Source organism: Hyaena hyaena, unplaced genomic scaffold (genome assembly GCF_003009895.1).
Source record: "Hyaena hyaena isolate Hyena2069 unplaced genomic scaffold, ASM300989v1 scaffold_5, whole genome shotgun sequence".
Taxonomy (NCBI): domain Eukaryota; kingdom Metazoa; phylum Chordata; class Mammalia; order Carnivora; family Hyaenidae; genus Hyaena; species Hyaena hyaena.
In genome coordinates, this window is record NW_024080637.1 from 6,599,056 (window position 1) to 6,613,112 (window position 14,057).

The following is a 14,057-nucleotide window of genomic DNA, read 5'->3' on the forward strand; positions in this document are numbered from 1 at the left end:
TTACCATGTGATTGTGTGTGTGTGTGTGTGTGTGTGTCTAAAGCAGCAGCATTGTAAAAAATCAGCCCCTGGAAACATACACGACATAATCTGGAAACTGATGGACTCCGGGTAGGGAAGGAAGGGAATAAACACAACTGGGGAGAAAAGATGCCTTTGATTTTGCCAAACTTAATAGAAAAAAATGTCTGAAGCAAAAACTACTCAATGTTACTATTAGTTAACTCTAGGGGTAGGCACCTGGTTGTTACATGATTCTTCCTACTTTTCTGTGATATGTTTTGGAGACTCTTTTTTTCCAGGGGAGGAAAGAGGGGAAGAAAGGAGAGGTTAGAGGAAATAGGGAGAGGTATTGGGTGTTGAGTGGGGAGGACAGCGAGGTCCCTTTTCTGGGGCCCCACGTTTCTTCAGGAATGAATGGACAGGACGCTTAGAGACGTAGATGAGAACGCTGAAGTTCAGAGAGGTTAGGTAACCGGCCTACCAGAGGTCACACAGCTAGTGTGCGACCATTTGGACTATCAGCTCCAAAGTTTCTATTCTTGCTAGACGTTTACCCAGGTGTGGCTCCAGCAGCCTCAGGGAGGTCAGCAGGGTTGCCCAAGGGAACCCATGGTAGATGTCTCTGGTCAGTCATAAAACCCTGAGTCCTGGCCTCAGAATCCTTGTGAACCCCGTTTTCAGGCATCACTCCCAATGAAGCCTATTTGCCTTTTAGTCTGGTCTTATGGTCTGATTATAGGAGTCCCCAAACTAAGATGCCCCCTTCATCTAGTCTAAGCCTTTCATCTTCCAGACGAGGGAATTGAGGCTCAGCAAAGGGGAGCAACTTGCGCACAGCAGCGCTGGTGGCAGAGCCCTCAAGAGAACCTGCCCAGGGCTGCTGCCTCCGGAAGGCTGCCCACCGCATCCAGTAGTTTACATCCCAGTGCAACAGAGAAGGTCAGTCACAGGCTAGACAGCCCCTGGGTATCAGACGCAGGCCACAGAGGGACCTTCCCTGGGGGCCCCATGCTCCATTCTGAGGTGGACACCTCTCTTCCCTTGGTCCTCCAACCAGTCCCTTGAGCTCCCAGAGCCTTGGTCTCCCCAACAGTGGGATGAGGCTGCCACCCATGGGGTGGGGTAGCAGGGGTTATTCAAGTGAGTGACCTGCCCACCCCTCCCCCCTCACAGGCCCCATCTCCAGAAAGACGAAACCGTATGTGGTGGGGCGCCTGGGTGGCTCAGCAGGTTAAGCACCAACTCTTGATTTCAGTTCAGGTCATGAGCTCATGGTTCATGAGATTGAGCCCCATGTCAGGCTGACAGTGCACAGCCTGCTTGAGATTCTCTCTTTCTCTCTGCCCCTCCCTCCCTCCCTCTCTCAAATAAACATTTACAAGAAAAGAACAAGGCACCTGGGTGGCTCAGTTGGTTAAGCGTCCAACTCTTGATTTCGGCTCAGATTATGACCCCAAGATTCTTGAGTTTGAGCCCCCCATCGGGCTGACTGCTGTCAGTGCTGGCCCACTTGGATACTCCGTCCCCCTCTCTCTGCCCCTCCTGGGCTTGTGCTCGCTTTCTCTCAAAAATAAACATGAAAAGTTAAAAAAAAGGGAAGGAAAGGAAAGGTATATGAGCACTTTTTTAAATAAAATAATTTAAAATTATATTGTCTGGGTGCCTGGGTGGTTTAGTGGGTTAAGCGTCAGAATTTGGCTCAGGTCATGATCTTGCAGTTTGTGAGTTCAAGGCCCATGTTGGGCTCTATGCTGACAGCTTGGAACCTGGAGCCTGCTTCGGGTTCTGTGTCTCCCTCTCTCTCTGCCCCTCCCTCACTCGTGCTCTCTCTCTCAAGAATAAACATTAAAAATTTTTTTAATAAATTAAAATTATATTTGCTTTATAATTTTAGTTGGAAATGCATATTCTTTCCACATAGATAACCTATTAAATTGAATAGAAGAACAATAAGAAAATGACTCCTGTTTTCTAGCCCTAGAAAATTAATTCTGGGTATTTCTGCCTGCATCTTTATGCAGCCGAGTGGCCTGAGGAACCCCCCCACCCCCACCCTGCCTCATCACTGATGAGGAAAAAGCAGGTCCGAGCCCCCGTAACACGGGCAGGAGGATTCCAACCTGAGAGTGTCCCATCAGACTGCAGGGTGGGGACAGGCCAGGCAGGAGCCTGGCAGGGGACTGCCCACAGGGAGGGTGTGGCCAGGTGAGCCCTCACACCCTCCCTCCTCCAGGCTGCCCCTGGTGACAGGGCAGAAACCTGCAAGTTCTCTGCAAGGGGCCTCCAGCGCCGGGAGCTGGAGCTGGGAGCTAGAGGCTGGAGAAATGAACAAAATCTTCCCCCAGGTAAGGGCTGCTTTATTTATTTTTTTTTTCAAATTTCATTTCAGAGAGAAAGAGAGAGTATGAGCAGGAGAGAGAGGCAGAATCTCAAGCAGGCTCCATGCTCAGCGCAGAGCCCAACATGGGGCTTGATCCTACAATCCTGGGATCATGACCTGAGTGGAAATCAAGAGTCAGCTGTTCAACCAACTGAGCTGAGTCACCCAGGTGCCCCAAGAGCTGCTTTAAAATGGTTCCTGGCCTGGGGAAGTCCACCCTGAGTCAAGGAGTGGGCAGTCAAGTGGTGAGGTGCTGAGGTGGCCCAGGTCCCCCGTGCTCTCTGGAGGCTCCCTCCCAGATTGTAGGGGCCTCACCAGGTGAAGCAGCTGCGCAGTTTGGGTGGTGAGTGCTAGAAGGGGGACAGAGGGGCCACGGGGGACAGGAGCCAGGGGAGGGGGCCGTCAACATTATGGGAGAGGGCATCAAGGAAAGCCTTCATCCAGGGAGGAGCCTAAGCCAGTTTGAAGGCGGAACGTTTGCCAAGTGCACAGTGGAGAGAAAGGCACTGCAGGCAAGGAACGCAGTCTAGCGTGGGTGTGGATCGTGAAGCAGGTCTGAGGCACTCAGCACACTGACGGTGGGGGGCCTGAGGTTCCATGGAAGACTCTCCGAGACCCTTCTGAAAACCTGTCTTCTCTTGGGCAGGGCGATGGCGATGGCAATGGCAATGCTGCTGCTGGAACCAAAGCCCTCCCTGGAGGGGAAGGTAAAGGACTGAGGGCCCCCAGGCGGGGCTCCCTTGAGGCTGGGCTGAGGCTCCAGATGAATGAAGAGGGCTCCCCAGGGCTCCCACTGTCCCTCAGACCTCTGCCCCCATGCTGATGTTGTCCCCTCCCAGCTGCCTGGCCAGCCTTGCTGACGGTCACCTGCTTAAGAGGTTTGTTCTTTCTCTCCATGCATTTGTTGAGGGCCTACTGTGTGCTGCCTATCACAGACCCTGCACCACATACAGCGCCCACTGTAACCTATAGAGGGAAGAACTCTGCAGCCAGAGCCCAGTGGGTGACTTGGCCATGCTCTTTACCTCTGAGAGATAAAGTGGGCAGGGTCACACACTTAGCCCCTCCCATGTGACACTGACTCCCAGTGTACCCAGTATAGGTGGCTTTGCCTTTATGCAGTAAAGGGAGGAAGGAACACACATCTATTGAGCCCTGTCTTGGCTCACGTTTGTTAGTAAGGAAACAGAACCAGAGAGATAGATGATAATAGTAACAGCTATAAAGAATCAACCCCCTAGTATGTGCCTGGCTATGAACGGGCTCTTTTAATCCCGAGACCAGTCCGAGAAGGGGTCCTGTTTGGGGCAATAGCAAGATGGGGCAGTTGGGCAAAGGGAATTTGGGGAGCTTGGCCAAATCGGGATCCCACACAGCTGGGAGGTGGAGTTAAAATTCGAACTGGGGTTCCTCTGGCAGCAAAGCCCCTGTGTCCCTGTCGCTCAACGGGGGCAGTTTGTTTATTTCCCAGAGCGGCTCTCGGTGGGCGTGGCTGTGGAAAGGGCGGGGCCTCCTTTTCCCACCCTCGTGTCCCGGAAGGATTGGCGCCCCAGGGCAGTTGTAGCTTTTTTTTTTTTTTTTTTAATGTTTTTTATTTATTTCTAGGAGAGAGAGAGACAGCGTGAGCAGGGGAGGGTCAGAGAGAGAGGGAGCCACAGACTCTGAAACAGGCTCCAGGCTCTGAGCTGGCTGTCAGCACAAAGCCCGACGCGGGGCTCGAACCCACAAATCGTGAGATCATGTCCTAAGCGAAAGTCGGACGCTTAACCGACTAAGCCACCCAGGCGCCCCAGTTGTAGCTTTGAAGAGCGGCATCTTCACCTGGGCTTGGGCTCTGGTGCTGCCAACGTGTCTCAAACGTCTCCGGTGACACCCCCGCCCGCAGCCTGTGCTGCACAAATATTTGAGGAGCAGCTGCTTGGCTGACCAGACTCCACGCTGTCTCCCCGGTTACCTGGGTTTACTCTGTGTCTGCCGCCAACCAGGACTGTGGGGGTTGCGGGTTTTCAGTTCCTGCTGCATCCCCTGCTCTTATCTCCTCTCCCAGTGCACACCCAGCCGGGGCTCCAGCCACCCCAGGCCGCTTGCCCTTCCCCACGTGCCCTCCCCCAAGCCTTTACTCTTACACTCTCTACTAGGGATGCCTTCTTGCACCCTCCCCTCACCTGCCTGTGGAAATCCCACCTGTGCTTCCCACACCCCTCCTTCCAGTAGCCATGGCATCTTGCTCACGCCTTCTTGACACTCAGCACCTGGCACTAGAGCTGCCGTGTCCAGGTGCAGGTCTGCCGGACAGGCAAGCACAGAGCAGGCACTCCTGGAAATGTGAGTGGATTGGAGAGAAGTGATGTGAACTCACCTGAACTGGGGGCCCTCCTGTGTCTCTGGGATCTCTAGGTCAGAGTAATCACAAAGCGCCTACTGTGTGCCCCGCCTCTTGGCTCGACCCTGGAGGCACAGAGATGCCTAAGACCTGTCCTGCCCCCTTTTCTGAGCTAACTGTGGCGCAGAGAACAGGACAGCAGTGGGCACCCACACTCTTCCTTTTCCCCATCCATGCCTTGTTCTTTAAGTATAACAACACGCTTTTGGGGTATAAGGACCAGAGCTGTGACTACTGGTTTTTTGTCCTTTACAGAGCAGGGCACCTTGTAGGTCCTTAATAACACTTTCTTTCATTATTTTCACGAGGAAGCAAAAATTAAAGGAGCAAAGTAAGTTATAGGAGCAGAATTTTCCTCTCACTGTTATTTCCACAGTGCTTAGGATACAACTTGGCACATAGTAGGTGCTCAATAAGGAATAATAATAGCTAAAGCCTTTAGAACACTTACTATGTGCCAAGCACCTTTCTAATCTGTTAACTAGCTTAGCCTAACCCTCTCAACAACCCTAAGGTAGGTATTATGACCCGCTTTTTCCACATGAGGAAATAGGCATAGAAAAGTAAGGTGACTTCTCAGTATGGTCCAGTTGGGATTCTAACCTGCATCCTGGCTGGCTCCAGAATGGACACTCAGCTGGCATCGTGCCAAGGGCATAGGCTTTGGTGTCGACTCATGTCCCAGCTCTGCACAAGGTGACCTGGACCTTTTCTTCTCTGAGCCTCAGTTTCCTCATCTATAAAATAAAGGTTGTTTTTGAAAAATCAATGACTACGAAGGGTCTGCTCTAGTTTTTCCCCAGGCAAGTTCTCACCACGCAGATGTCCATCTCTCTTGGCCTCCTGAGGAGAAGTCCTCGAGGGAAGCCATCTGGGTGAGGGCGGTGGAGTAGTGACTGGGATGTTTATCCTGATTGCCGCTGACCAGCTGCTGGCCGGGGTGAGGGATGGGTGCTTGGTGAAGGTGGGCCCACAGGCAGGACCGAGAGCATCATGGAAGGCTCAGGAGCCCCCTCCTCCAGGAAGCCCTTCCTGCCCCCACACCCCCATGAGGGGAGGTGCACCTGCAGGGGCCAGGGAGTGGGATCCCCAGCTGCTTGGTCACTGGCTTCCCACCCACACGTCGTAGGCCACGGCCCCTTCTGCTGCTCGCGCCAAGGCATCTGCCTCTCGGCCTTCTTGCTGCTCCTGCTAGTGACTCTCGCAGCCCTGATCACCCTGGTCACCATCCTCGGACTCCCACGACGCACACCAGGTCAGTGTGGTCAAGAAAGGGTGGGCTGGACTTACTAGGAGGGGATCCGGGCACAGAGAGATGAGGAATCCTAATGCCGCTGACTTCTCCACAATCAGGCTTTAGGACAATTCCTAGGCTGTGTGCACACAGACACGACATGCACACACACACATGCCAGAGCTGCCATTTGCACATCTGTGATACGAGTTATTGAGAGGACCCAGCTCTGATGTCACCTTCCTCAGGAACCCTCCCTGGACCCTAGGCTAGGCCATGTGCCTCGGCCCCCACAGCCCCACATACTTTCTCTTCCCCTGGCCTCGCTGTCCTGGGAGGTGCCGTCCACCTGGGTGTCTGCCTCCTCCACAAAGGACAGGGACGTGTCTGGTACATCCCTGCAGCCCTGACTTCAGGGCCGAACCCCAACACAGTCCCTGCCCCATGGAGCTCGTGGTTTGGAGATTAATGGATATTAACCAAATAAGTACATTAAGGCAGTGTTAATGGGAGCTCTGCGAGTCTGGAACAGGGGCTCTGACCCAGGCTAGGAGTCAGGTGGGCACCCCGAGAGGTGAAAGGGAGCTGAGCTATGAAGAAAAAGTGGGAAATGGTTACTGGACGGGGCGGCAGGAGAAAGGTCCTGGGCACAGGCAACCCCATGTGCAGAGTCCCTGGGTGAGAGGCAACATGGGGGGAAGAGACTGCAGGAGGCCAGTGGACACCCAAGGCAAGAGCAGTGGGCGGGGCAGGTGCCGGGGCCTCAGGGCTATGCTGGGGAGGGGTCACCATCCAGAGACCATGGGGAGGGGCTTAAGCTGGGGGTGGGGTGTCATTTCTGAGAGATGTCTCTGGAGCCAGGTGGGGGACGATGTGGGGGTGGGGGGTAAAACCCACAGTACTCTACGTGCCTGTGCAAGATCATGGGCACTGACGGTAGAGGTGAACATGTGAGTAGCTACACTCGTGTGCCCATGTGTGCACACATGTGTCTCTGTGTGCATCAGCGTGTGTGCAAGTGTCTATGTGTATATGCGTATACACACGCACCTGTGTGTGCACGTGTCTGTGTGTGTGCACGTGTGTCACTGTGTGTATGTATGTGTGACAACGCGGGTATCTCTGCGAGCCAGTCTCTCTCCTAGTAGCCAGGCTAGCTCCGGGAGGTGAGGTGTGGTTCATGGGTGCCCGAACACACGTGCACAGCCCCAGTCCCATCTCCAACCTGCACGCACGTGTATACACACACACTCATGGCCTGTGGGGCCAGGGTGACCCCCTATGTGTCCGCCAGTCTCTCTCCTTTAATTCTCTGGAGCAGCCCTGGGATGGGTGTTCCCCCCAGTGGGATGAGAAGACTCCTAGCCGGACACTGGGGAGCCAGCCCCAGCACTGGGCCTTGCATCTGTCTGGGCCTTACTTTTCTCATCTGTAAAGTGGGGCTAATGAGGACACCTCACAGGGCTATTTGGGGAAACAGTAGAGTACAAATGTGAAAGGATTCTGCAGCCCATGAAGGTGTGCCCAGATGTAAGGGACTGTGGCAAAATGGTCCCCAGCAAGCCCCACTAGATTGCTCCTGCCGACCTGACCCGGCACCAGGAGCTCCACCCTTAAAACCACTTCACGGACTGGAACCCTGTCCTTGGGAGTTTCCACGGGACTGTCCAGAAGCTCTCAGTAAAGGAGGCAACCATGACTCACTCCTCATGTTCTCTGGTGTAGGGTTATTCACCCAAAAGCTTTCACGTGATCTCTCCAGAGTCCTATGGGGTTTGTGTCACTGTACAGACAAGGAATCTGAGGCTCAGAGAGATCAAGTCATCTGCCCAAGGTCACACAGCTGGGAAACGGTAGAGTGGGGGCTTGGACCTCATCTCCATCACCACCCAGCCCGGCACCATCCTGGCTGCCCCCGGGTCCTTGGGCAAGCTCAGTGTAAAGCTCAGCTTTAGGAACTCGTGATGTCCTTATAAGCACCACTCTTGAGCCTCCAGGGTCTCTCCCTGCCAACTCAGGGGCCCAGACCTGCATGACGCTGATGAACAGGACAGGCTTCCTGTGCCACGACCGGAGGAGCTGCCTCCCAGCCAGCAGGGTCTGTGACGGCGTCCGCGCCTGTGCCCAGGGCGAGGATGAAGATGAGGCCATGTGCCGTGAGTACCTGCTCAGTCCTGCCCTGCCCCGAGTGGGGCCCTCCAGAACCCATGTGGGGTTGCCCCCGACTCCAGTTCTCCCTGCAGCCATACTGAAGCTCTGGCGTCTCCAGTCTCCCAGGCACCTGCGTGTCCCGCGGTCGTTGCTTGTATGGTACCCTCAGCGAGCAGCACCTGTCCTTACCCCGTGCCAGGCACGTGCACACATATGCGCCCACACTAGGAGAGCCTTCGCTCTGTGCGTCTCCAGTCCCTGAGAACCTGTATTCATCTTTCAAGGGAGAGTTCAAGTGTTAACTCCACCAGGAAGCCTTCCCTGACTCTCAAAGTAGGTTAAGTTCCCTCCCCTGGACTCTCATAGCCCCTGTGCTTCCCCCCGTCCTAGCCCTACTCACATCAGCACATTCGCCACCCCCACCAGACCATGAACCCCTCTGGGGCAGGCCTGGTCTACTTGGTCTGGGGACCCCGGTTCCTGGCAGAAGACTATATCTGGCATGATTTCCTGAAGGAATGATGGAATGAGTGAATGAATAAGAAGACCTGGTCCCAGAACTTAGGGACCTGATGTGCTCAGGAGAGAAAAGCCATGTGGACTGGGTACTTCCCATGTAGGAGGGAGAGGAGTGGGTGGGATGCGGGAGCGGATGGGGAAGGGTCACTATCTCTAGACTAGAGGTGATGTTAAAGGTCATCTAGGCCACACCCCAGCTGATGCTCAAATGCCCTCATCACAAACCCAAGCCTCTGCTTGCATACTTCCAGGATGGGGGCCTCACTACAGCCTGAGTCGCTGCTCCCCTCCTTCATCACATGGTTTCCTTGGGAATGTCTCCCTTGTACTGAGTCTGGAGCTGTTGCCCTGCGGCATCCTTGATTGGTTCCAACTCTGTTCTCTCATCTGAACCACATTTTGAACCATCATCTACCATCATGATGGTGGCACTGCATGGATTTGCAGATTGCTTTCTGGCCTCCCATGAGTGTCTCCTTCCTGGGGCCACACTCTGGACCCCTACAGCCACTCCCTCGTGTTGGTTTTCTCCAATGACCAGCACAACACAGGACACATCCTGGCTACCCTCGTCCCTCTTCCCGGTCAGAGGCACCCAGGGCATCTCTGGCTGGCCCTGGCTAGCCCAAGGAACAAAGGCTTTTCCCCTCCCAAAGGCCTCTTGTGATGGGGCCTGAGTTTGTGTTCATTTTTGTTAGCCCTTTCACACCGCTGTCTAACACAGAACCCATTTGCAAGAATGGTGCTCTGACTCCGTCTCACAAAGTATGTGAACCCACATCCTCTGAGATCTGGTGGCCAAGTGCAAGACTGCACATTTACTCTTGCTCTGCTCCTGTTGGAGAAGGCTTCCTGAGGTGAAGGAACATGAACCTGGACTTGAAAGTGGAATGGTTTTGGAGAGGTGTCAGAAAGGACATTTCTCGAGGAAGGAATAGTGCAGGCATTGGTGTGAGGTAGGCACTCAGCAGAGCTAAGGCGGCAGTGAGGAAGGGAGATGCCACTCTCTGAGCATCTTGGTGGGTAGACAGGCAAGAACACTCCTCTGCCCTTGACTTGACTTCTGCCTCAGGAAAACCTTCTCCTCCTGAGCCCGAGCTTGGCAACTGCCAAGGTGGTCAGGACAATCCACCTTCAGATAGGTGTCTAGAGGCTGAATGTGGACTTCCCCCGGCTTCATCTGTCCCACTGTAGGGGATGTGCCCCAGAGCCTCCCCGGCTTCCTCGTGGCCCGCTGTGGAGACCCATCTTCCTGGATCTACTCGGACCAAAAGTGTGATGGGATCAACAACTGTGGGGACTGCTCAGATGAACTGAGCCCAGGTAAGGGTCTGGGCACAGCTGGGCACAGGCTGGGCTGGGGCAGGTGACCAGGCAGTGGCCAAAGCGCAGATGTGGACCAGAGAATCTCAGAGGTTCCCCTGCCTCCCCTTCTCACATACCACGAAGAAGTTTTCCACCCCCTGCTCGAATGCTTCCAGTGGTGGGGTGCTCACTACCACTCCAAGTGACTCCTTCTGGAGGGTTATTCTTCTGTGGCGGGGAGCATACCCTCAAAGGCACATATGAGGAAACTGGGGCCCAGAGGGTGGTCACGCAAGGAGTATGTACATGGCTGAAATGGGGTGTGAACCCGAGTTTCTTTCATCTCCTCCTTACCTCAAAAAGCCCTGTGAGGAAAGCAGGGCAGGGATCACTGGCCTCAAATTTATATGTAGGTAAACTGAGGCCCAAGAAGGGACTTAATAGAATAAGTGATCGGAAAAAAGCATGGGTATAAACCCAGGTCTCCTGACTCCAAGTCTGAAGCTCTTTCACTGCCCAGACTTTCCTTTCAATCTCTTCCCCATTGTTCAATCAACAAACATGTTCTGAGCACTCTTAGGGGCTAGGCGTGGTGCCAGGTTCTGCTGAAGGATAGTCAGGAGTCAAACATGTGCCCTACCCCCACGACTAACATCAAGCTGATGCCAAGATGAAGGGCTGGGTTCCAAAAACCTTGGAGAGGGTTTGGGGTGACAGGTAAGAATCAAGGGAGACTTCTCGGAAGAGGCAGTGTTCAAGCAGATTTTAACAGGCAGCGGCTGAGTGTGCAGGGAAGCACACTGAAGGCCCAGGGTACAGGGCAAAGGAGGGAAATCTGTGAGGCATCCTCAGAAATCCACCATAAGTTGGCCGGTGTCACTGAGTCAGAGTCAGGGAGGGAGGGTAGGCTGTGGGAGACAATTATGCTCCCCTTAGTATCTGAACACTGACCATGGGCCGGGCACTTCGATTATCTTCCTTAATAATGACCTGAGCAGATGAGGAAACTGAGGCTCAGACAGGGTGAGAGACTTGCTCGCGGTCACACAGCCGATGCTTTGGGGAGTCTAGATTCTCTGTCCCACAGGGAAATAAGGCATGCAGGCAACCCGTGTTTGACAGGGTGGCGCTATGGGGAACTGTGGCAGATCTCAGAGCCAAGGGTGGCCGGGGGCCCAGGGCACTCCAGGACACAGCAGCGGCCCTTCTGCTGGCTCTTGTGCCCACAGTGACTGCATGCCCGCCCTGCGGCCCTGGCTGGTGGCGCTGCTCCTCCACTGTCTTCAAGTACTGTGGCTGCATCCCGAGGGTCCTGTGCCGGGACCACACGCAGCACTGCTCTGACTGGTCTGATGAATACTCCTGTCCTGGACCCTGACCGGGCTACCCAGGCCAGGCTAGGTGACTGGCTGGCACGGCACTCATACCCCTTCACACGAGCATCGCATCTAAGAAAACGCGGACAGGAAGGAGGCTGCAAGATCATCCAGTGGGATCTATGCACCATTGCCTGTGCACAAGAATTGCCTCTCCTGGGGGCCCCTGGGGGGCTCAGTCGATTAAGTCTCTGACTCTTGATTTCCGCTCAGGTCATGATCTCAGCATTGTGAGTTTGAGCCCTGCACCAGGCTCTGAGCTGAGCGTGGAGCCTGCTTGAGAATCTCTCTCTCCCTCTCTCTCTGCCCCTCCCCTGCTTGCTCTCTGTCTTTAAAAAAAAAAAAATTGCCTCTCCTGCTTTCAAGCTGTTCAGCCTCTTCTTGAATGCCTAGAGTGCCAGGGGCTCACTACCACAACAGGCAGCTCCTGAGATGAATGGAATCTGTTTCTGTGATTTGGGGCCTATTTCTGGGCCACAAAGGAGAAATATGTTCTTCTGCCCTAAGACAGGCTTGCAGATCCTGACCTTGTCACTGCTTAGGAAAAAGAGAAGTCTGGGACTTAAAAACCCAAGCTGAGGAGCTCAGCTCTCATGGATGGAACATATATGTGAAGTGTATGCCACGTTCTGCCCCTTTGCTACCTAAGACAGACCTGCTGGGTGCACATGCAGCCTTGGCAATTTTCTCAACTCAGTAATCCTAGTGGGCGCTACTGATTGATCACAAGAGATTGCACACGAGGCAGGGTACGGGCCATCCAGCCACTGGGAAGCTGTCCTCAGAGGCTCCAAGCTGGGGATTAGAGAGTCAGGAGAAAGGGCGGCTTGAGGAGCTGCTCACTGGCCCCTCTCCACCCTACCACTCCCCACCCTCTGTCCTGTGACCAGCTGCCCAGCCAAACAGCCCAGGTTTCCAGAAGTAGGCATTATATTTTGGTCCTGGAGCCTGAGTGAATGAGCTCTTTCTTTGAATACTTTCTGGTTTCACAACAGCCAGCCAGACAAGGATGGTATCCCCATTAAGCAGATGAGGAAACTGAGGCCCGGAGGAAGGAATGACTTGCTCAGGTCATACAACAAAGTCGGTGCTGGCACTGGAACTCAAGCATGGTCTCTGGTCTCTAGCCTCTGAATCCTGCTACCAATGTTATTATACCTTGGCCAGGAACAGACTCTCCATGGGGTATTTAAATAAGGTAGCTTGAAGGGCAGAATGTGACCCGCCCTTATTCCTAAAGAGAGACTTAGAATCCGGCCAACAAGAGGGTTCCTGTTGAAGAAGACAGACCTATCCCCCATTGGAAATTAATTGGTTTTATATAAAACTCACTCTTTTTTGAGTTTTGAGTTGAAAATGAGCATCTGAGAGATCGCCGAGCTCCAGTTCATTCTTTTACTCACTGAACAGCCTCTGTGCACCTGCTGTGGGCCAAGCGAGGGCCAGGCACCCAAGAGTGAAGAGAGCCGGAACCCAGCACATGAGGAGTACAGCCTCATGGCTGAGGCACCTCACATGTAGAGGCACGGGTGGGGGCAGCAGGAAATGCGGGGCTCAGGCCACCAAGGAGAGGCCATTGGGGAGTGAGCATACAATCATGTCCCCAACACTGAGGACCCGAGGACCGGCTCCTGGAACAAGGTGTCTCGGGGATGCTGGCTGAGGGACGGTCGGCCCAGGGCTCTGGCACACTTGGCTGAGCTCCCGTCCAACTACAGCACAGCTGAGGCTCTTCTGACGCCTGGTCCAGAGCAAGGACACTTGGGCTGGCTCCGGAGGGTAGGAGAATCTCCGGAGGTAGAGGTGGAGGAGAAGGGCATTCCCCGCTAAGGGGTCAGTGTGAATGAAAGTATGCGTGTGTGACAGGGCACAGCTCAGCCAAGGAATGCCCAGCAGGCGAGAGCAGCCAAAGCATTGGCTGGGGGCAGGAGACAGTAGGAGAGGAGGTGAGGAGATGAACAGGGATGTGATCCCACAGGACACAGCCTGTCACGCTTCATCCTAAGGGCAGTGGCCATCATCGGGACCAAGGAGCAAGGAAGTTTTCTAGACCTTCGATGAACTTTAATTACAATAGTCCAAGAGAGAGATGCCAGCACTTGGACCAAGGCAGAGGGGGCAGTCAAAGGCTACTGACTGGTGGGAACACAGGGGCCTTAGGGCCCTACGGAAGTGGGGGCAGGGGAGGGAGTGGGAAGGGGAAACGGAGGAGTCCAGAGGCCTGAGAAGGAGCACCAGTCCTCCGGCCCTGGGCCCTGCCTTCTCCACCAGGACACCAGTGTGCGGGGGAAGAGAGAACAAGGAACAGTCCAGAGGCGCATTCCAGCACTCAGATGTAATGGTTTCCAATGCCCTGAGCCCTGGCTGCTGACAACAAGGTCCTGGGAGGCCACGGGAATGCGCCCCTAGTGAGCTCACCCCAGCCGGCCCCAGTGGTTCCGGGAGCAGGAGAGTGCCCGGTGCCTGCCAGGACCACGTTTCCTGCTGGCGCCCTGGCTGGGCCCTGCAGGGGGGAGGCAGGTGGCACCCAGTGGTCATCCGGGCCTGGGCTTCCTCAGTGGCCTGCCGTTCTTTTCAGAAAGTGCCCGGAGGTACTGACACCACTGTCTGCACATCATTTTATCCTCCTTTCCCCCATCAACCCCATCTACGGGCCCCTAGAGATGAAGATGCTTCATTCCACAGGATGGAGAAACAAGGCTGGGA

The 14,057-nt window shown here is 54.6% G+C and overlaps 1 protein-coding gene across 3 annotated transcripts; it reads left to right on the plus strand.

The window, feature by feature from the left end:
- The first annotated feature begins 2,327 nt into the window (after positions 1-2,327).
- LDLRAD1 (low density lipoprotein receptor class A domain containing 1) lies at positions 2,328-11,353 on the plus strand. Of its 3 annotated transcripts, XM_039237905.1 has the most exons (6): positions 2,328-2,348; positions 3,030-3,090; positions 5,896-6,021; positions 8,019-8,156; positions 9,865-9,993; positions 11,205-11,353. In XM_039237905.1, the coding sequence occupies exons 1-6, from the start codon at positions 2,328-2,330 to the stop codon at positions 11,351-11,353; spliced, it is 624 nt and encodes a 207-aa protein (XP_039093836.1). The 3 variants fall into 3 exon arrangements, with proteins under 3 accessions (XP_039093836.1, XP_039093845.1, XP_039093854.1); XM_039237914.1 differs by lacking the exon at positions 5,896-6,021; XM_039237923.1 differs by lacking the exons at positions 5,896-6,021; positions 8,019-8,156.
- The last annotated feature ends 2,704 nt before the right edge of the window (positions 11,354-14,057 follow it).

What these genes read in the sequence shown, in the direction of transcription:
- LDLRAD1 (XM_039237905.1), top strand. Translation starts at nt 2,328, where the DNA reads ATGAACAAAATCTTCCCCCAG. An exon ending in ACTCCCACGACGCACACCAG is followed by an intron (nt 6,022 to 8,018) that starts GTCAGTGTGGTC and finishes CTGCCAACTCAG; the next exon opens with GGGCCCAGACCTGCATGACG. An exon ending in TGAAGATGAGGCCATGTGCC is followed by an intron (nt 8,157 to 9,864) that starts GTGAGTACCTGC and finishes GTCCCACTGTAG; the next exon opens with GGGATGTGCCCCAGAGCCTC.